Genomic DNA, 22,150 nt, shown 5'->3' with positions numbered 1-22,150 from the left:
AATACCCAGCCTTACGGGGCCTTCAACAAAGATTCACGTTCAATACACGATCATGGGTCCATAGAATAGCCCATACCCATTTAAATGAGCCACAACACCAAGTGTTGCACCACTTGGAACAACCAATATAGACATGCAGTACATGACAGGGAAATAGAGTATTAGGGATAGTTTTGGAGGTTGAGAGAATGACTAGGACCAAACCCTAGTGTGTCAGAGTTCACAAGGGCCTCAATTGGACCCCGAGCAGTGCTCACACTAGGGAGGCCGACAATAGAATCTGAATAGCCTTGGCTTTCAGCCGGCTAAGAATGAGAATTCAGAATAGCATGAGTAGCAAATAAGGAGAGTGGATAGTGATAGAGGGACATAAATTAGGTACTACACCAAGTTAAGCATATAGAGCAACTAATCAAGCAGGCCAGCAGGTTCAACAAGACAGCAAAGCACCACATAGATAGTCTCATATTGAAAGAAATTGGGGAAGAAAAAGGTTTGCAAGATATACATTATCATTCATGACATTAAACCAATTGGGACCTAAGAGGTTCAGATTAAGCTAAGCATGCATCTTAGTATCATAAAACAAACATGTTAATTCTCATCAGGAGGTAAGATTGCATTGAAACATGATAGGGAGCACACATTATGACAGTCCAAGCAATCACTGAAGGAACAGGGGATTAAGACATACTGGGGGTATATTAGCAGGGAAGCAAGATCACAACTGAGGGAAAAGGTCTTATAACATTAAAACACATTATGTATGCAAGATAAGCTTCATAGAGATTCAGTACATAGTGAAGAGTAAGCTCATGTTAAATAGCACATGTAGGTATTGTAGCACCGACACAATAGAATATTTACCTAAAGAAGGTCCAGATTATGCTAAGTATAGGTCTTGATGTTATGAAACAAACATGTTAACTCTCATCAGGGAACAAGACATTATTTAGACATGATAGGGGAACACACATTGTGACAAGTCAAGTAATCACTGAAGGAACAAGGAATTAAGTGAGCCAAAGACATGTTGGGAGACATATTAGCAGGGAATCAAGGTCATAGTTGATAGAAAAATCTTAACACAAATTAGAACGCATTACATATGCAAGATAATCATTGCAGAGATTCAGAACAGTATAAAAATAAACTCATGTCAAATGGCAAACGTAGGCATTCAAGTATTGACCAGTAGACTAATTAACTAGGGAAGGTCTAAGTTATGCTAGGGATTCATCTTAATATCAAAACAGTTCAAACATGGTAGGGAAAACAAGTTGAGATAAATGTTCTATAATAGAAAGCCATCATTAAAGGGGTATGAGATCAAGTGAGTATGCTGAGTGACACAATAGCAGAGAAACAAGTCATAGTTAACAGTGAAGGTCTTAACACAGGTTATTATAGATGTGAGGCATTCATTACAGAGATTCAGGACGAAGCAGGTAAGCATATTCATGAACATTCAGACACCAATACACTAGCTAAACGAGCTTAGGAGGGTTCAGATTATCCAAGTTAGACATAGACAATCTCAGAACTAGCAGCATTAGGAGGAGTTAAATGCTAGAGAGATTTAAAACGAGTGTAAAGCTAACAAAGTTGTGCATAAAAGTAGCCTAGAAACACATTAAGCCATAGATTTCAGAAGCAAGAGTATATGCAAATCAGAGACACATAAAAAATGAAATTGCTAAAGATCAAGCGACTTACCAGTTAAACGGACAACAACAAAGAACAAAAATTCCACAAAAACCCAGAATCTCAATGCGTCAAAGTTCTCAAGAGCTTCAGAAGAACTTCGGGCAATGCTCGCACCAAGAGAAAGTTCGAATAACAGAATCTCAGTGGCCTTGGCTTTCAGCCGGCCAAAATGAAGTACAGAACAAGAGAATGAGGGAATCACAGATGCAAGCTCCAATTTTTAGTGAAAGTATATTCATTCCAGTCTCTACACGGGTTATTAGTGTCAAACTCTGAAAATACGAATTAGATTTATAGTGACTTAAACTGGTTGTTTGTGTATATAGGTGTAAATAAGGTTGGTTGGAAGGAGGTTGGCTATTAGGCTAAAAAATTGAATTGTGCATTAGGCCTAGATGTTGTTACAAGCAATATGCATTACATACGAGGTATTTATAAGAGTTGGTAATGTGTTCAGCTTCATATAGGTGCTTTATGTGTTTGTGGTGTAGGGCTCATGCCCATGTTGTCCAGCCAAAGGCCCAATGACCTACCCTATTCTCTTTTGGTTTCCATTCCTATACGGAATTGAATTCGATTTTTATTCTTATTTAGAGTTAGTTTTGGCTTTAAGAGAAAGCATCACAAGACAACCTTGGAGAATTATTCTATGCTCATTGGTACAAGTCTTTGAAAGACGTAAGCACATAAGAGTGGTTTTTGAGAGAGCTTTTATCAAGAGAGAAAAGAGAAGAAAAAGTGTTTGTTTTGCTATAGGTTTTGTTCCGACCAACCAACTTCAAATCACATTTTTTTATTTGTTTACCGTTGGATCGGGATGAAATTTTGACTGAATGTTTGTAACATCTTGGTCTTTGATTTGAACAACAGAGATCGTATTTTGTGGCCCATAGCATCTGATTTCGAGTTCGAACAACAACTCTATTTTTGTGACTTGTCTTTCTTCAATTGATTTATTGTTGTTATTGTTGCTCCGTGTTTGGCACTTGTTATGTAGCCAATTTGGAGAACTTTTGTAACCCTCTTATTATTATAGTGGAGCTTTTTGGATCTTCGTGATCCCGTGGTTTTTACCTTCGATTTGAAGGGTTTTTCACATTAAATTTGGTGTTCTTTATCTTCTTTATTTTCGGTTTAGCCTCTTCATTGACATAACAGTGGTATCAAACCCTTGGTTATTTATCTGGGGTTTTTATGGAATGGAGGAAAATATGAGCAAGATGGTATGTTTAAATGGGAACAATTATAATGTTTGGAGAAGCGAAATGAAAGACTTATTATTCGTCAAGAAGATGCATCTACCCCTTTTTGCAGCTCATAAACCCAAGAGTATATCATATGAAGATTGGAATTTTGAGCACCAGCAAGTATGTAGATATATATGATAGTGGGTTTAAGATAATATTCGCAACTATATTGTGAAGGAGACACATGCGAGACTATTGCGAAAAAAGCTAGAAACTCTTTATGCTTAAAAAATTGGGAACACCAAGTTGTTCCCGCTAAGGAAATTGGTGACCTTTAAATACAAGGAGGGAAACCCTATCCTTGATCACATAAATGAATTTCAGGGCGTCCTTGACCAACTGTCTCGAATGGGAGTTAATTTGGATGATGAGATACAAGGACTTTGACTTCTTAATACTCTGCCAGACTCTTGGGAAACTCTTGGTGTATCTTTGACAAACTCAGCTCCTGGTGGTAAGGTGACCATGGAATATGCCAAGAGTGGTGTATTGAACGAGGAAGTAGGGAGAAAATCTCAGGGTTCATCCTCACAAGCAGATATCTTGGTTACAAAAGATCGGGGGAGAGATAGAACAAGAGGTTCGAGGAATAGAGATAAAAGTAGAAGTAAGTCAAGGTCCAAATACCATAATATTACGTGCAACCACTGTGGCGATAAATGGCACATCAAAAGGTTCGTCCACAAGTTGAAGCAAGACATTAGAGAAGGAAAGAAAGTTGAAAATAACGAGAACAATGTCGTTGCTATAGTTAGAGATGACCTTCTTTTTACTTATGATGAAAACGTCATTAATTTTGTATCTCATGAGATAAGCTAGATAGTAGATTCTGGAGTTACCTCACATGTCACACCAAGAAAATATTTTTTCTCATCTTATACTCTTGTTGATTCTAGAATGTTAAAGATGGGCAATGCCAGTGAATTTAAGGTGTTTGGTATTGATACAGTTTGTTTGAAAACTAATAATGGTTCAATGTTAGTTCTTCAAAATGTCAAGCATACTCCAGACTTTCCTTTCAATTTGATCTCCATGGGAAGATTAGACGATGAAGGTTACCATAATGCCCTCTTAAATGGCCAATGGAAGCTCACCAAGGGTTTATTAGTAGTGGATCGAGGAGTCAAGTCTTCTCAATTATATGTGACACAAGGATCTATTCTTAATGACTCCATAAATCTGGTGAAAACTGATACTTTATTAGAATTGTGACACAGAAGATTGAGTCATATGAGCGAGAGAGGGATTACGCATTTGGCTAAGAAAAGCTTGCTTTTTGGAGTGAAACAAGAAAACCTGAAAAGGTGTATCCATTGTTTAGCTGGCAAACAGAAAAAGGTTTCCTTTCATAGCCATTCTCCTTCAAGAAAGTCCGAATTATTGGAGCTACTACACTCTGATTTATGTGGTCCTTTTAAAGTAAAGTCAAAAGGTGGTGCACTTTGCTTTGTGATCTTTATCGATGATCATTCTCGTAAGCTTTGGGTGTATCCTTTAAAACTAAAGATCAAGCACTTGGCGTGTTTAAGGAATTTCAGGCCTTAGTTGAGAGACAGACGGGGACGAAATTAATATGCATTCGTACTGACAATATTGGTGAATATTGTGGTCCATTTGATAACTATTGTAAGGAACAAGGAATTTGTCATCAGAAAAGTCCGCCCAAGACACCTCAATTGAATGGTTTGGCAGAGAGGATGGACAGAACTCTAGTTGAGAGAGTTAGATGCTTGCTTTCAGAGGCTAAACTTCTAAATACATTTTGGGCGAAATCACTTAATATTGTTGCTTATGTTATCAATTTGTCTCCTGGTGCTGCTTTGGATGGTGATGTCCCAGGTAAAGTTTGGTTTGCCAAAGATATTTTTTATGATCACCTGAGAGTTTTTGGGTATAAAGGTTGTGCGCATGTTCCTAAAGATGAGAGATCGAAACTGGATGTTAAAACTAAGCAGTGCATTTTTATCGGTTATGGTCAAGATGAGTTTGGGTATCGTTTTTATGATCCAGTTGACAATAAACTTATTAAAAGTCATGATGCAATATTCTTTGAAGACCATACTATTGAAGATATTGACAAAGCTGAGAATGTGGATTCTCAGAGTAATGAGAGCTTAGTTGATATTGATCCAGTTTCTGTTGCCAAGGAACCTATTGCACATGAAGGAACCCAAGACAATAATAAAGATAGTGATCAAGATCAAAATGATCATCATGGTGTAGATGTTATGGATGCTCCAGTTGATGAAGTTGTGGTTGATCAGGAATCCAATCCCTGCTTAGGTAACTACTTCGAATGCTCCTGAAACCCTTAGAAGATCTACAAAGAAGAAGCAAAAATTCATGTGCTATCCTCCTAATGAGTATGTGATTTCGACTGACATGAGAGAACCTGAGAATTATGATGAATCCATGCAAGATACTCACAATTATAAGTGGATAGAAACCATGGAAGATGAGATGAAGTCACTCCATGAGAGTGGCACATATGAGTTAATGAATTTTCCGAAAGGTAAGAGAGATTTATCAAACAAATGGATAAGAATAGCTATGAAAGAGAAATTATTTGAGGTTGAGAAGATACACACTGATGAAAATCCTTCGGATATGCTGACAAAAGCGGTGGTTGCAGATAAGCATGTGTTTTGCAAAACATTGGCAGACATGAAGCTTGTCAATAGTTCCTATACTTGAAGACATATTTAGCCCCTTGGATGGAGGGTAAGTTTGTTGGGCCCATGCCCATGTTGTCCAGCCAAATGCCCAATAGCCTAATCCTATTCTCTTTTGGTTTCTTTTCCTATTCGGAATTGGATTCGATTTTTATTCCTATTTAGAGTTGGTTTTGGATTTAAGAGAAAGCACCACTCATTATCTATAAATAGGACAACCTTGGAGAATTGTTCTATGCTCATTGGTACAAGTCTTTGGAAGACTTAAGCACATAAGAGTGATTTTTGAGAGAGCTTTCATCAAGAGAAAAGAGAGAAGAAAAAATATTTGTTTTGCTGTAGGTATTGTTCCGACCAGCCAAATCACTTTTTTCGATTCATTAACCGTAGGATCGGGCTGAAATTTTGACTTAGTGTTCATAACATTTTGATCTTTGATTTGAACGGTGAAGATCGGATTTAGAGGTCCATAGAATCTGATTTCGAGTCCCGAGCAACATCTTTATTTTTGTGACTTCTCTTTCTTCAATTGATTTATTGTTGCCCCGTGTTTGGCACTTGTTGTGTAGCGAATTTGGAGAACTTTTGTAACCCTCTTATTATTATAGTAGAGTTTTTTGGATCTTTGTGATCTCGTGGTTTTACCTTCGATTTGAAGGATTTTTCACGTTAAAATTTGGTGTTCTTTATCTTATTTATTTTTGGGTTAGCCTCTTCCTAGACATAACAAGTGGCCGTACTAGAGGTAGTTATGGGATGAGAAAAAAGATTGAGGAGTCGACGAGTAGTGAATAGCAGTGAAGATTGGGTGTAATAGAGAGACGAGAGCTGGGGAATAAAGAGAGGAATTTAGGGTTGAAGGTATACAATTGATTATCGAAATGAGAGTACATAGTATCCGAGGATTGAAGGAAGCTAGAGATAAGGTCATTCCTCGTGTTAGGAGTGCCAGCACCGGAGACTATGGACGATGGCGTCATCGAAGATATCACCAAACCCATAGTCCTTTTCATGTAAGACTTTCCTCTTTCCACTGAAGAGCCTCCCAGAGCTAAACCTACTAAAGATCAACCTGAAGCCACTAATTCTAATTTTCTTTCAGCTCATTAGCTTAACAAAAATTATGAATACTTTCTTTATGGAGTTGCTGAGCTTCCGTGTTAATACGAACCCGATTCAGCTCCATCAACTCCATTCTCTTATGAAATTATTCAATGTAAACCTAAAGTTGAGATTATCTCATTCTTTTCTATATTTCCGGCATCGTTCCACCAAGTCGTCGGAAAACCTAACTTTGATACCAATTGTAGCATAGGAGCTACTGAAATTTTTAAGGAAAAGCTAAAATTAGAAAGTTGAGGAAAATTAGGTAAGAAAAAATATTAGATGTCCGTTCTTCGATATGGATTCTTCTACAAATTTGATATAAATACTATAACTAAGTATACTAGGGTCACCTAGAAATCAATCAAAATACCACATTATTTTGTACTAGTAGGTGATATAATTTTAATTGACGAGACGTGAAGTGGTGTTAAGGAGAGGCTGGAGGTTTAGAGATATACTCTTGAGTCTAATGGTTTCAAGCTGAGCAGAACCAAGACGGAGTACTTAGAGTGCAAGTTCAACAACATTACCCAAGAAGCAACCATGGATGTGAGGCTTGGTAGACAAGTCATTTCCAGGAGAGGAAGTTTCAAGTACCTTGGGTCAATAATACAAGATGATGGAGAGATTGACGAGGATGTCATGCATCGTATTTGATCAAGATGGATGAAGTGGAGGTTTGCTTCTGGTGTTCTTTGTGATAAGAACGTGCCACTGAAACTTAAAGGGAAGTTCTACAAAGTAGTGGCTAGACGGACTATGTTGTATATGGTAGAGTATTGGCCGGTCAAGAACGCTCATGTCCAGAAGATGAAAGCAGCTGATGTGATGATGTTGAGATGAATGTGTGGATATACCAGGTTAGATAAGATTAGGAATGAAGTTATTTGGGATAAGATGAGTATGGCCATGTGGAGGATAAGGTACGGGGGGCGAGGTTGAGATGGTTCAGAAATGTTAAGAGGAGAAGCACATAAGCCATAGTTATGAGGTGTGAGAGGTTAACCTTAGTGGGTATACATAGGGGTAGAGATAGGCCAAAGAAGTCTTGGAAAGAGGTGATTAGGCGGGACATGACACACTTGGAGCTTACTGAGGACGTGACCCTTGATAAGAGGGTGTGAAGGTCGAGGATTACGGGTAGAAGGTTAGTAGATAGTCATGCACTTTCCTTTTGTCTTCCTCAGTTCTATAGCATTAGTGTTAGTATGATATCTTTTTATTCTTAGATTGCTCGCATAATTGCTATCTTGGCTTCAACCTTCTTTTTATCTTGTTGTTGTTACTACTTGTTGCCATTACTTTTTTTTGTCCTTTCTTTAGCCGAGGGTCTATCGGAAATAACTTCTCTGTTCTTCCAGGGTATGGGTAATGTTGCATACATCTTAACCTCCCTAGTTCTCACTTATGGGAATTCAGTGGGTTTATTATTATTGTTATTGTTGTTGTAGTTGTATTTTTACTATTACAACGAATAAAAAGGGACACCTCTGCAATTCTCGGAAATAAACCTAAATACTGAAATAGATAAATAAAAAATTAATAGGATTCAAATGACAATAACTAAACTTGTAGACCCTTAAAGACTTAATAGCTTCTCTAATTTGACTTTAGTCAAAATCCCCATATTCGGCTTCCCCTCTTTTGCAACATATTTTCCCTTTTTCCTCATATTCATTTAGTTTCGTGTTTTTGGTACGTAGTGTTACTCAGTTCCTATCAAGGGGCATTCCGTTCGTATGCAACTCTTGGATCGTCCGATCGCTCGACACCTGACTGAGGAACACTATGCCGTAATTTCTGATTGATCCCTCTCCTTTTTCAAGCTTTGCATTTGTTTGTTTTCTTGATAACCACTGTGTTGTGTCTGATTCAGTTTGTGGTCACCTCTAGGGGTACCTGCTACCTCTGTCAACCAAGGTTTGTATTAATGATTTTTTTTTTTTGCCTTTATTGGGATTTGCATTTGTTTTCTTCTGCTTATCAATGTAATTTCTCCTTCACATTTCATGCTAGCGGTATTATTACAAGGTTTTCCCCCCTGAACACTTCAGCTCTTCATTTGGGTGGGGCCTTAGTAGATGTCCATAGTAAAGAGACTAGCATGTTATTGTCACATGGTCGGTGTGAGCGGTTAGCCTCGGTGGGGAGCAGGAGGGTAGAGGTAGGCCTAACAAGTCTTGGAGAGAGCTTATTAGGCGGGACATTGCGCAGCTGGAGCAGACTGAGGACATGTCCCTGGACAGGAGGGTGTGAAGGTAAATGATTAGGGTAGAAGGTTAGTAGGTAGTCGAAGGTTTCTCTTTGTCGCTAGCATTTGTGTTAGTATGTTATCTTTTATTCATAGATGGCTATTACTACCTAGAGTTTGACTGCATTCTTGGATTCGATCTTATTTCATCTTGCTATGATTTCATTGCTAAGAACCTTAAAGGTTGAACTCATAAAGTTTAGATCCTGAATCCGCCTCTGGATACTACTGGTTGGCCGTAATTTAGTTAGTATGAATTTTAGCTGCATTAAGCAATCACTTTTGAGCTTCAGCAACCCCAGTCGCCTCCCCAATTTCTTCGCCTTATCCCTTCTACTTCTTCCTTCCACTTTGATTGGCTCCCCATGATTAGCGCAGGGAATAAGAAAAGAAATTCACAATATATTCTGACAGCTGCAGTATGTATCAGTATGATAGATAGTTAGAAAGACGCTAAATTAATGTTTAATTAGAATTACTAAGTGTTTTGATGGTAATTTGATTCACGGGGAATGCTAACTTTACTAAGACTATAAGAAATTTTTTTAACATTGCTTTTGCACAATATGCAGTTGTATGCTGTACAATTTCACCTGTTCATTACTTGTGTGCTCATTCTTAGTCAAAGTTTGTATGAGGACTGATATTCTGTCGTGCTTTTGAATGGTTACTGTCAAGCCACTTTTACTCCCTTTCTTCTTTTTAATTTCATGTTTTAAAGCTTCTTTTTATCCGTCAATGTAGATTTACTGTTTCTTTCATGTAGTAATTATAAATTCTTTTTTTGAGGTTGGAGTGGTTGACTAGGTTGTTTAATATTATTTTTAAGGGGAAGAGGATGCCGGATGATTGGAGGTGGAGTACGGTGGTTCCATTGTATAAGAACAAAGGTGATATCCAGAGTTGTAACAATTATAGGGGTATCAAATTACTGAGTCATACCATGAAAGTGTGGGAGAGGGTGGTTGAAGCGAGGGTGAGGATGACAGTGTCTGTATCCGACAACCAGTTCGGGTTCATGCCGGGTCGTTCGACTACAGAAGCTATACACCTTGTTAGAAGGTTGGTGGAACTATACAGAGAGAGGAAGAAGGATCTGCACATGGTGTTTATTGACCTAGAGAAAGCGTATGACAAGGTTCCTAGAGAAATTCTCTGGAGATGCCTGGAGGCAAAAGGTGTGTCGGTTCCTTACATTATGGCGATTAAGGACATGTATGATGGGGCTAAGACTCGGGTTAGGACAGTAGGAGGCGACTCTGAGCATTTTCCGGTTGTAATGGGGTTACACCAAGGTTCTGCGCTCAGTCCGTTCTTATTCGCCCTGGTGATGGACGCGTTAACACACCATATTCAAGGGGATGTGCCATGGTGCATGCTATTCGCCGATGACATAGTTCTGATTGATGAGTCGCGAGCTGGTGTTAACGAGAGGCTGGAGGTTTGGAGACAGGCTCTTGAGTCTAAGGGTTTCAAGCTGAGCAGGACGAAGACGGAGGCGCAGGAGTGTAAGTTCAGCGCTGAGCCAGGGGAAGTGGGCGTGGATGTGAGGCTTGATTCGTAGGTCATCCCGAGAAGAGGCAACTTCAAGTACCTTGGTTCGGTTATCCAGGGGGGAGGGGAGATCAACGAGGATGTCACACACCGTATTAGGGTAGGATGGATGAAGTGGAGGTTAGCATCTTGAGTCCTGTGTGACAAGAGAGTGCCACCGATACTCAAAGGTAAGTTTTATAAAGCGGTGGTTAGACCGGCTATGATGTATGGGGTTGAGTGTTGGCCCGTTAAGAACTCACATATCCAGAAGATGAAAAGTAGCAGAAATGAGGATGTTGCGGTCAGTGTTTAAAAAAGCGCCCGCTTCCTCGCTTTAAGCGAGAAGCGAAGCGAAGCGAGAAGCTGCACGCTTCACCCTGCTGAAGCGACTGAGGTGTAGAAAAGCGACCGCTTCCCACTAAAAAGCGAGAAGCGGGAAAGCGATGCGATGCGAAGAAGCGACCGCTTCTGTGTTTTAAAACAGACCCAGCCCTATTTTATTAAAAACGAGGTCTGGTCTTTCATTAAACTAACAAATGCAATGAGACTAGGGTTTTAAAGACACTAGTCGACTTCTTCTTCTTCATCGACTGAAAGCATCAACTTCAAGTTCAAACAACAGGTATGTTCTGATTTTTCTTCTCCTTCTTCTCCTTCTTCTTCTTCTTCTTTTTCTTTTTCTTTTTCTTTCACTGTTTAAACGTCTAAAAAGCAGCGAAATGCTGGCGAATTTTTTTTTTACCTTCGGTTCTTTCTCAGAATCGATGCCAATTTTTAAACAGTGAAAGAAAAAATTGCCCAGTTTACTGTCCAGTTTTTTTTTTTCTCCTCTGCCCAGTTTTTTTTATTTTACCTCTAATTTTTATATCCTTTATTGTTAGTTCTTATTGTCTTTCTTATGTGCTATGTAGTTGTTCTTTTAATGGCGAAGAAGTTGAAGAAGTTGACGAGCAATATAATAATGATAATGGAATACAATAATTTGACAATCTTGTAGAAGAATAGGATGCTCATTTTGTGCTTTAATTGATGCTACTATTTAGTTTTCACATTGAAGTATTGAACATTTGATTACAATTACATGTGTTGTCTATGCAGTATTTATTTTAATTTTTTTTTTAAAATTCCGCTTCACTTCAAAAAAGCGAGCGCTTCGCTTCTCGCTTTAAGCGAAATGGGGATTGTCGCTTTTTCTCGCTTCACGCTCTTCACAACACTGGTTGCGGTGGATGTGCGGGCACACTAGGATAGATAAGATTAGGAATGATGATATTCGGGAGAAGGTGCATGTGGCTCCCATTGATGACAAGATGCGGGAAGCGAGGCTTAGATGGTTCGGACATGTTCAGAGGAGAAGCCTAGATGCTCCGGTACGGAGGTGTGAGCAGCTGGTTGTGGAGGGCACGAGAAGATGTAGAGGGCGGCCTAAGAAGTATTGGGGAGAGGTGATCAGACAGGATATGGCGAGACTCCAGATTTCCGAGGACATGACACTAGATAGGAAGATGTGGAAGTCGAGTATTAGGGTTGTAGGTTAGGAGGTAGTTGAGTCGTGCCTTACTTCGTACCATTGTGGGACTAGCCATGTAGGGTTTTTGTCTAAGATAGCTAGTGGCAATGTTGTGGCTTACTATTTCGCTTTTCAGTGCATGTCCTATTTACTAGCTATCGCTTTTGCTTTGCATCTTTCTTCTAGATTTCATGGTGTTCCTATTTTTCTTATGATTGTTGTGGTCATACTAATATTTACTAATATTATCTCCCTTTGTTTTGCATCCTTTTCTGGAATTCATGGTGTTTCTATTTATCCTATGATTGTTGTTGTGATACTAATATTGTCTCCTTTTTGTCCTTTTGTCTTTTTTTTTTTTTGAGCCGAGGGTCTTTCGGAAATAACCTCTCTACTCCTTCGGGGTAAGGGTAAGGCCTGCGTACACACTACCCTCCTCAGACCCCATTAGTGAGATTTTACTGGGTTGTTGTTGTTGTTGTTGTTGTTTGAGGTTGCATGACCTAGTAAGTAAGTTCTTCTTTTGACACCATTCTTCTGATGAAATTACGAAATTTTTTATAATGTGATCAACATAATGCCAATCAAATATCTGTCAAAGTATAAAAGAATGAAGTTTTGTTCTTAAGACTTTAATCATGCTTGATTTTCACATTGAAATTGCATCAAAACTAGCCTCCGGACCAGAGCTTTTTATTTCTTAGAGAACTTAAATTTTGTGAAGATTTTGAAGACATCTTGGGTAAGAAATGAGGATATGTTAGGTGTTCAACAACAACAACAATAACAACCCAGTATAATACCACTAGTGGGGTCTGGGGAGGGGTAGTGTGTACGCAGACCTTACCCCTACCCTGGGGTAGAGAAGCTGTTTCCGATAGTCCCTCGGCTTCCTCCCTCCAAGAACTCCCCACCTTGCTCTTGGTGTGACTCAAACTCACAACTTCTTGGTTGGAAGTGGAGGGTGCTCACCACTAGAGCAACCCACTCTTGTCTAAAATCTTAGTTGTTCAAGATCTTAAAATCTTAAACAATTGTGTGCTACAAAAGGGTAATGTTAATAGAATATATTAGGAAACCAAATCTTGATTGTCTAGTATAAAGTGAAGATCACATTGCTGAGAACTCGAACAACAAAGAGCAGACCAGCCCCCAAGTAGCGAATATAGAATGTAGTTTATCTGATTTAAGATTGTCTTGATCCACGAAGAAAAGTACTTAAGACCAAGTTGTCATATATCTGTTTCTGGCTTTATCTATGTCTTAGGTAGGTGGTATCCTTACATAAAAACATCTTTCGTCATCGCTTTGAAGTTTAAAGATGTCACTCTTATTGCCTTGCAATGATGGATCTTCAAGGAAAGAATGCTGCAAAACCCTTGAGTAGCTTGGATGGCCTTCCGGTTCGGAGTAGTTGTCAAACTTGTAGGATGTCTTCTTGTTATGTGGTAGCAGGAACTAAGTTACTGTACGCAATATGCACATGGATAAATGGTAAGCTTTAACTTTGATGTACAAACCTTTTAAACTATTGTGTCATGTGCACATTCTTGCAAGCTGGTTATCAACTTGACGTAGGAGAACGCAGTATTCTACGGGTGCATCTGATTTTGACTTTCGAAGAGGGCCCATTGCTATGAACATTGGCTGTATCTGTATGTCTTTGGCTTCAATGTGACAATAATATAACGTTGGCTGGTTTTAAATTCTTTGTTCTACCTACATCAGGGTGAAGGTGTGGGACTTTAGAATAGTGAATGTTGGACTTGATCACTCCGTGAAACCAAAATAGTGGCTTATTGGGCATTTACGTTCTTTTGTTCAGCAAATAACTTTTTCTAGTTGGAAGTTTGATGAGTTGGTATTATTTTTCGTGTCCTTTATTATTGTATTTTTCCTATTGAGCAGGCTTTGCTTGTATACTGGAGCTACTAGCAGCACCCTTTTACATCTTGTCTCAGAATCTACTTCTCCTCAAATCGCGGCTGATAGTTGAAACTGCAGCTACCCTTTCACATTGCTTAACTATCTACTTCCTCTTTGTAAAGCTACCTGACATGGTAACTAAATTTTCTACTGTTTTTTAGTTTGCTCTTTATCTTCATGTATATTAATGTTAAAAGGTCGACTTGAATGGAGTAATTTTTATTTGAACACGAAGAATTTTCTTAAATTGTTTTCTGTACCTCAAAATTAGTGACTGTGACTTACTGTAGCTTGATTTTATCTCTTGTCGCAATTGGTTTTTTGGCTGACTTAGCTACAGGTTTTTACAAAGGATGAAACGACCGTTGTATGCTTCCTCGATTTTCTCCATCTCCTACTTCCCCTTGAATGTTCTTGGATGCCTTGCCTTCCATTCTGGAAAACACCAAAAGCAATAGTCCTCTCTTCCTTCACTTGCTGGGTTCATGTTATTTGATTTTTTCCGAGTTCTGATGCCAGGACAAGCCTGTTGAATCCTAGGAAATGTTGAGCAACATCCTTTAGATTGACTGTCAGGCTTAAGCTAAACAACTTCAGTTTCTAAACCATCTCTGCTAATAATATTAGGCTTTCCTCTGAACAGCCTAAGGCCTAGCACATGGACTGAAGCCAATTTAATGCCTATTTTACCTTGATGCATAAAGCTTTAGGTTAACAGTTCGGAGCACCTTTGATCTGCAAAAAATTGAAGAGATTAGATAACATAGTTATCATTGTAAAAGATGAAGTATTTTATGATCCTTGAAGCTTAAATCATAAATGATAATAATGTAGGTCAGATATGATCTTCTAATAGAGCTATTTTCTCGATAGCGAACATATTGTGAAGGTTGCAAATCGCAATCTTTGGCTGCTATTTCGTTGTGATCGACTTTTATGATTTAACTCTCTCCACCCCCCACTGCCCCATGTCAGAAACTTCTTGATAAAAGACTGACTCTACATGTTCGTTAAAATTCTGAGAATGATGCTGCAGCTACCCAAACAAGGGAATTCACTTGAATTTTCTGATAAATGTTTGAGAAGCATGCTTTTAGCTCTAAACTCCAGCTCAGTTTGTTTGACTATCTGTATTTGTTGTGTATGTCTAGGCTAATGTGCTAACCTTGTCACCCAGTTTTCAATTGATGAGTTAATCTGTTAAACATTTTGGGGGAAATAGGATTCTTAGCAAACATCTCTTTGTTTCAAGTACATCTTGTATAGTACATGGAGAGTTCTAGTCATGTACATTTTTATTGAATGAAGCTCACTTTCCCATAGGGGCTTGCATCTGGACAAAGCTTTAATAGCTTGGTGAGCCTGTTTGGAAGGGGCTAGCTTCTGAAGCCAAGCCCATGCCTTACCTAGCAACTCATCAAATGGGAATGGATTTTGGTCACTTGTAATGACAAGACACCTTTTGTGCTTGTGTTCTTAAGCTTAAGGATTTGTAGACCGATCAGGATGAGGCAAATTCTTCGTTCTCTGAAGGACAATTAGGAGATGTCAATTATAATGCTGCAAGTTCCTGTATATCTAAAGAAGGAAGCTTCCAATTCCCGAACCCCCGTCTAACTTGGATTCTGAACCCCTGCCAATCAAGAAACTGTCTGGACGTCCTTGCAACACATGCTGCTGCAGCTGCCGCGTTATGTAAGGGCCTTTTTGGTTTCTAATTATTGGGGTTCCAAATCATACTGTTCAAAAATGATGTTACCGACTTGATAGTCTAAGAAATCTCTTTTTGCCTTTTGAATAACTTTCAGAAAGTTCTTTATTTTATTTCAAATAGCTGGGTTCTCTGAATCAAGTATTTGTCTGGAAGATTATACCACTGAGCTTTTATGGGTTTCATTCTACAGCATTGTGGGTAATGCTTATTAGGATTTGCCCAGACGAACTAAAGTTTTTAGTAATTGTGCCAGCCTTACTACTGGAAACTCTCTGAGTTTGATGCTTTGACTTTGGCGCAGGAAGGCCTAAAGCATTTCTGCATGCCATTGCAAATGAGAACCAACTCAAGCGCTCAAATGATTTCTTGCTTGTTTTCTCAGTTATTTACCTAGTGATGAGTGTCAGTCTAATACGTTCAGCTGGTGCAATTCGGTTGATTTGACAAATTCCTTAAGTATCCTCATGATATCTTTTAGTGTTAGGATTTGTTTATTGCCAGAGTTTTCATGTACTTTTCTTTTCTTAAAAAATTAGAAGAAATCGTGATCATTGTTTGTGCTTTAGATTTTGGTTCAATAAGGCCCTCTCCTCTACTGTGCAAACAATAAAACCGGTCTTATAACTCTGTGGAGTAATTTTCTTGAAAATTCCATATATCATATGTAGGTCTTTGGTTTCATCTGTCAGCGGTATTTCATTAGTACAAGCTTTCATCTTAAAGAACTAGTTTCAAAAGCACTGCCAGTATGTTGAGGAACTAGCTAAATGGAGCATGGTTATGTGAGTAGTGAAACTGATTCTAGTTGCTTCGCCAGACTTATTTTCATACATCATAATGCATTACATTTGCAAATTGAGCTTATAACAGTGTAGATAATGTTGTTGCAGCCTCATGTTCCTTGACTGATAGAGAGATATGACATTTAGGATCATTTACTCCACACTATTCATCAGGAGCTATTTCCAGGTATATGCTTGTGAAACTTACTGTGCTTTGCGGCATGAAAGTGTAGAATTTTTGTTGGTGTTCATGGAATGTAGAAGTTTTAAGGATTGGAGAAGTCAAATATTCCTCGGATGCAGACCATGATTATTTTATGGATTGTTTCTCAGGATTCACCCTCATTTTCTTTTGATGGGTGCCTGCCTTCTAGTTGGACCATTCTTCTTCTTTGTGGACTCATCACTCTAATCTCGGAAAAAGATATTTTTGGAACACTTGTCCGTGGGAATAACCTCTTTCGCTGTAGCAGCCTTTATTATGTAAGTAGAGGCTTAAAAACTTTATGTCTGTGACTGCTGAACTGGATTGATGCCATACGCACAACTATCTTGCCTCGCTAAATAGACTTCCTCTTATCCTTTTCCGTGCATGAGATCTTGAAGTGTCTGATAGTTTTATCTTGATCATCAGCTATCATTACAAAAGGAGCTTTATCAACAAAATCATACTTTTCCGGGGCATGCTGACTGAAGAATAAAGTCACTCTAGCGAGATCAATTTACCCTGCCATCAATTCTCAGACTTATGGATGCTTTATCTTGAGGTTCGCTTTGACATGGTACCTCTGTGTGCTGGTAAAACCGTGAGTTTAGCTAAAGCATGATTAGCATTTATTCTTTAAACGGAGATGGTATTCAACTCGTTAATGCTTATAATCATTGTTTGATTGCAAATAGAAGTCAAGTTTTACTGGGTATGGGGAAATTTCTCTTCTTCTGATGTTTTATTAACTGGTTCATTTTCCTTCTATTTTAGCTTTAAGATTTGCTGCAAGCAGGTTTGTGACTCATTTGGTTCCATGGAAAATTTAAGTGATGCTGGGATCCGTGATATAGTTATTCAGATTGATGATTAGGCCCTTCTCCAATTCAGAAGGATGTACAACAACAATAACAAACCCAGTGTAATCCCATAGGTGTGGGGTATGTGAAGGGTAATGTGTACGCAGACCTTACCCCTACCTTGTGAAGGTAGAGAGGTTGTTTCCGATAGACCCTCGACTCAAGGGACAGTGAAAATAGAGTAACAAACAGTAACAACAACAATGCAATAGGGGCAAATGGCACAACATGTAACAAAATAGAACCAGGAATAAGAGAAATACAAAAATAGTACTAGTACTACTGGTAATACTAAGAGACACTAGCGAATACCTGTCATCCTTCCACCCTAATTCTCAATCTGCACCCTTTTCTATTGAGGGTCATGTCTTCCGTAAGTTGGAGCAATAACATGTCCTACCTAATCACCTCACCCCAATACTTTTTAAGCTTACCCCTACCCTTCCTAAGGCCCGTCATGCACAACCCCTCACACCTCCTGACTGGGGCATTTATGTCTCTCCTCTGCACCTGCCTGAAATATCTCAGCCTCGATTCCCACAATTTGTCCTCCACCGAGGCAACACCCGCCTTTTCCCTAATAACTTCGTTCCTAATTTTGTCTTTTCTGGTATGCTCACACATCCATCTCAATATCCTCATTTCAACTACCTTCATCTTCTGGACATGAGACTTCTTGACGGGCCAACACTTTGCTCCATACAACATAGTCGGTCTAACCACTACTCTGTAGAACTTGCCCTTAAGTCTTGGTGGCACATTCTTATCACGCAGAACCCCAGAAGTTCAGAAGGATGTAGATTCTCCAATTTAAACAAGAATGACAGTAAATTATTAATGACTTAACCCATTTAAAAGATATTTAAGAAGATTAGCCGTTAACTCTTTAGTTTACTATCAATTCATGTCAAATCTCCTAATGTGGGCTGATGTTGAGTTTGGTGTTCTCTTTGCACCTGACTGCAAGACCCATCAAGTAAATATATAGTAGTAATTTGTTTAGGGTATTGTGTAGTCATGCTTCACTGACAGGCACTTTGTTCTAAACATATTTTTTTAATACCAAAATTCAGTTTTAATCTTTTTGAGGTACAAGTATCTTATGCAATCTATTCTTCATCTCCCATTTGCTCTCGCACATGACACGTATACCATTCTCACCTAAATGATGCAGGGGCAAAGAGGTATCAACTATCTAGTGCTTCTGCTTTCATGCATTTCTTTTTGGACAATTGTTGAATTGTAGAACTAACAAAGTGGTACTAAGAATGCTTGTTACTACGTGGTGGTCTTGTTGCATTATTTTTCCTTTGTATTTTCGGTATCAAGCTGTGCTTTATGTAGCAATATTAAGGTGGCATCTAAGGTGTGATTAGTGTGTACGATAACGGAATAAGTTTTATGTTTAAAATTAAAACATGTTCATAGGCTTTACTATAGTTTATTTATGACCTAAAAGTGTTCTGTTCAGTATAATAGGATGCTGCATATGTACATTTAGGGTCATCCTGTATAGATTTTCATTGTTCTCATCAACTTTTATCATTGCGCGGACTGTGTCCAGATACTTTATTTGGTTCCATTTGTAGATAAATTCTCGTTCTGATCCTCATATAACAGTGAAACATGGTCAAATAGATAAGAAAGGGGAATACATTGGTCCGATCCCAAAGGAACCCAAGTATGATGAAATTCAAGTCGTGGAGAACCAAAAAAAGGGAACAACTCAACGAGTGACCTGCAATGGCAGAGTTTATGATTATATGCTTTGAAAGCTTGAGCAGATAAAGTAGCCAAAGTGGGAAATGAAGCTTATGATGATTAAGTAGACTAGCGCTTAGGCAAGTATGCAAACGATAGGAAAAAGTGAACAAAGTTAAATTTTGTGAACATCATGATTATTCTTTTGAAGTTTTGCTCGATAGGTTGGACTTCTTAATGGAATTCATGCAACCTTGCTTCAAATTGCAGGTATTAGATGGATGCCATTAAGGCATTATGTGTCCTTTTGATTTCTTAAATCAAAGTACTAAGAAGCATTAGGAACCAATGGAGAAACAAGGAGGGGGTTTTGGGTGGAAAGGGAGGGGGGGTTAAGATTTGCTAAAGAGGCTAGATGGCAAGAGTGACACTGGATTAGTATCTGTCCTATGTATTTGTTTGGCCACTCGAACCCTATAGTGGTATGCTGATCTGATGGTGTAATCTTCCTGAAAATACTTATGAGATATTATGCTAAGAGCTAATGTACCTTAGGTAGTATTATTTGTCCAACCTTTTACTTAAGTCCACTATGGTGAAATTAAAAGCTTTAACTGCTATTGATTTGTCCATAAAGCTGAAATCTGGTGCTATTCCAAGATCAGAGAAGTCTTTAAGTTTTATTGAAGTATGGTACAAGGTATATCTAGGAAAAGAACTTATCAACCTGCAATGCAAACAGTGAACACTTTTTGTTCTCCACTAACTATAGCTGCTAAAAGCTTCACTTGATTATAGGGCTCGTGGTTTGAGCAATTATGTCTTTCCACATCTATGAAAATGAAAATGCTACCATTATGCATGCTATTAGACTTAATTATCCATCCTCAAGTTCATCTGTTTACTAGAAAAAATCACTTGTTTGAGTAAATTTTGAGAAAGACAAAAGGACAACTAAAATCACCTCCCAAAGATGATACGTGTCTCGCAGGCAATGATTATAAATAGGAAAATAAGAACATCGTGATGCCTTTCCTTTTCCATTAGCTAAGCATGTCAATTTGTAGTGATTCCCAATAACATTTCAATTTAGTTTCCACCCTTTTTATTTATACATACTTTAGAAGGTGTAAATCATTTGCTTGTCTATTTATATACTTTGGAAACCGATGGAGGTGGGATTTTCCACTCCGATATATCTTCACTTTAAAGCAACTTTATTTATGATATAACATGAAATGCAATGATATTTATGGGGCCTCCTTTGAAATCCTTTTTTGTTCTCATTCTTAAAATTCTTACCACGCTCTCAATGTTCAAAATGGGTGATTATGAATATACTTGAAGTCACATGAATGCCTTAATTACCTTCTTTACCTATCTAATCATCAAAAAGTTAGGTGTATTTTAGAGCAAATCATTATTAAACGGACGATTTGATGGCCTTATTTCATCGGCTTGTACAAAGAAAATTAATAAACCGCACCAAATCGATAATCCGAGTCAAATCGGGAAAAAAAATCCAATGTGGTTTGGTATTGAAAAATAAAACCCGACCATAATTGGTTTGGTTTGGTTTGGTTTTAACTAAAAAAAGTCAAACCGAAACCAAACCAATCCGATAGTACATTTATATAGTTTTTAAAAATATTTTATACATATAAATATTTGTTGTAATGTAATTTATAAATATTTCTTAAACTTTTTCATAATTTTATCTTTTAACGTATTATTTCAAGTTTAGACTTATCATTATTGAATGGTAAATAAAGTTTAAAGCCCATAAATGTAGTAACTCAAACAAAGTTTAAATCAATACTAATGCTAACAAAAGAAATTCAATTCAATACTAGGAATGACGATAGTGTTGGATATATATTTTAGTTTTACATTGGTTTATAATGAAAATGCATAACTTAGTTTATCTTTTTCTTTAGTGCTTAGTTATGTAATTAATATTAGTACTTATTAGCTATACTTATTTTAGCATGACCTATATAGTATTTTTTTAGATTATGTTAATTTTCATTATGGGTTATTAATTAGCAATATTCGTTTTATGTAATTTTACTATTTTATCTTTGTTATTGAATATTTTAGTATAATGATATGACTTATCTCATATTATTGTGTTAGTTTCTTGGAAAATACATTATATAGTTGTATTTTACTAGGACTTAAGAAATATTTGGAGCACAAGTTACATATTTTATGCAATGAAGACTTTACCGAAAAAAATATCCGAAAACCCGAAAAAATCCGAGATTAAAAAATCCGACTTTGTTGGTTTGGTTTGGTTTATAAATTTAAAAATCCAACACTATTAGATTGATTTGATAATTGAAAAATCTGAACCAATCCGACCTATGTACACCCCTAAATTTCCATCAATGAATCATTCAAGAACGAATTTAGAAAGACTATTCTAATCTTATTCAACGAAATCAAGGTGGAGCTTGGGGTGATTTCTTCTTTCTTAATATGTCTAATTTGAAATCTCTCTGTACCTTCAGACACCTCTTACTCTTTTCGTAATTTTGACTTACTCCTCAAATTTGAGGATTAAAAATTTCTTGGTTTTGATTGAAAATGTTTTTTTTCCTGTTTATCCATCTGGTATTTCATACCATTGCTCGGACTAATCCGTATTCGTGCTATGTAAAATATTAAGGGGAAAATATTTTACCAAAGAATTTTATAATATGAAATCTCCGAGTAAGGGGGGAGATCTCATTTACTGTAAACTCCACCGGTTATTGCTACTTGCTAAAAACCCCAAGAAGAGGACAAAAGCATTGCAAAATTGGATCGTGTTTGCAACGCCCCAAAATAGTGCATGTAAACTTGAAAATACCCTTATCATCGCCGAGGTAATATTAGGCCTAGGGAAATATTTCTTGACTTAAGATAGGGTCTCTGTCTCTCACATGCC

The 22,150-nt window shown here is 37.7% G+C and overlaps 1 protein-coding gene across 12 annotated transcripts; it reads left to right on the top strand.

Annotated features, from left to right (window-relative positions):
* The first annotated feature begins 8,372 nt into the window (after positions 1 to 8,372).
* Positions 8,373 to 20,430, top strand: LOC107785243 (uncharacterized). Of its 12 annotated transcripts, none has more exons than XM_075252050.1 (9): positions 8,373 to 8,526; positions 8,610 to 8,653; positions 8,750 to 8,991; positions 13,939 to 14,090; positions 15,438 to 15,651; positions 16,339 to 16,452; positions 16,561 to 16,639; positions 16,786 to 16,935; positions 17,087 to 20,408. In XM_075252050.1, exons 1-5 carry the CDS (start codon positions 8,473 to 8,475, stop codon positions 15,450 to 15,452), a joined length of 507 nt encoding a protein of 168 aa, XP_075108151.1. In that variant the 5' UTR covers positions 8,373 to 8,472; the 3' UTR covers positions 15,453 to 15,651; positions 16,339 to 16,452; positions 16,561 to 16,639; positions 16,786 to 16,935; positions 17,087 to 20,408. The 12 variants fall into 12 exon arrangements, 6 of the variants coding, with proteins under 6 accessions (XP_075108151.1, XP_075108150.1, XP_075108152.1 ...); XM_075252049.1 differs by having other exon boundaries at positions 15,280 to 15,651; positions 17,087 to 20,401; XR_001647830.2 differs by lacking the exon at positions 8,750 to 8,991 and adding an exon at positions 13,390 to 13,524 and having other exon boundaries at positions 8,373 to 8,653; positions 15,280 to 15,651; positions 17,087 to 20,397.
* Positions 20,431 to 22,150: the final 1,720 nt, after the last annotated feature.

This window comes from Nicotiana tabacum, chromosome 4, assembly GCF_000715075.1.
Source record: "Nicotiana tabacum cultivar K326 chromosome 4, ASM71507v2, whole genome shotgun sequence".
In the NCBI taxonomy this organism is placed as follows: Eukaryota; Viridiplantae; Streptophyta; class Magnoliopsida; order Solanales; family Solanaceae; genus Nicotiana; species Nicotiana tabacum.
This window is presented reverse-complemented; position numbering and strand designations above follow the sequence as displayed.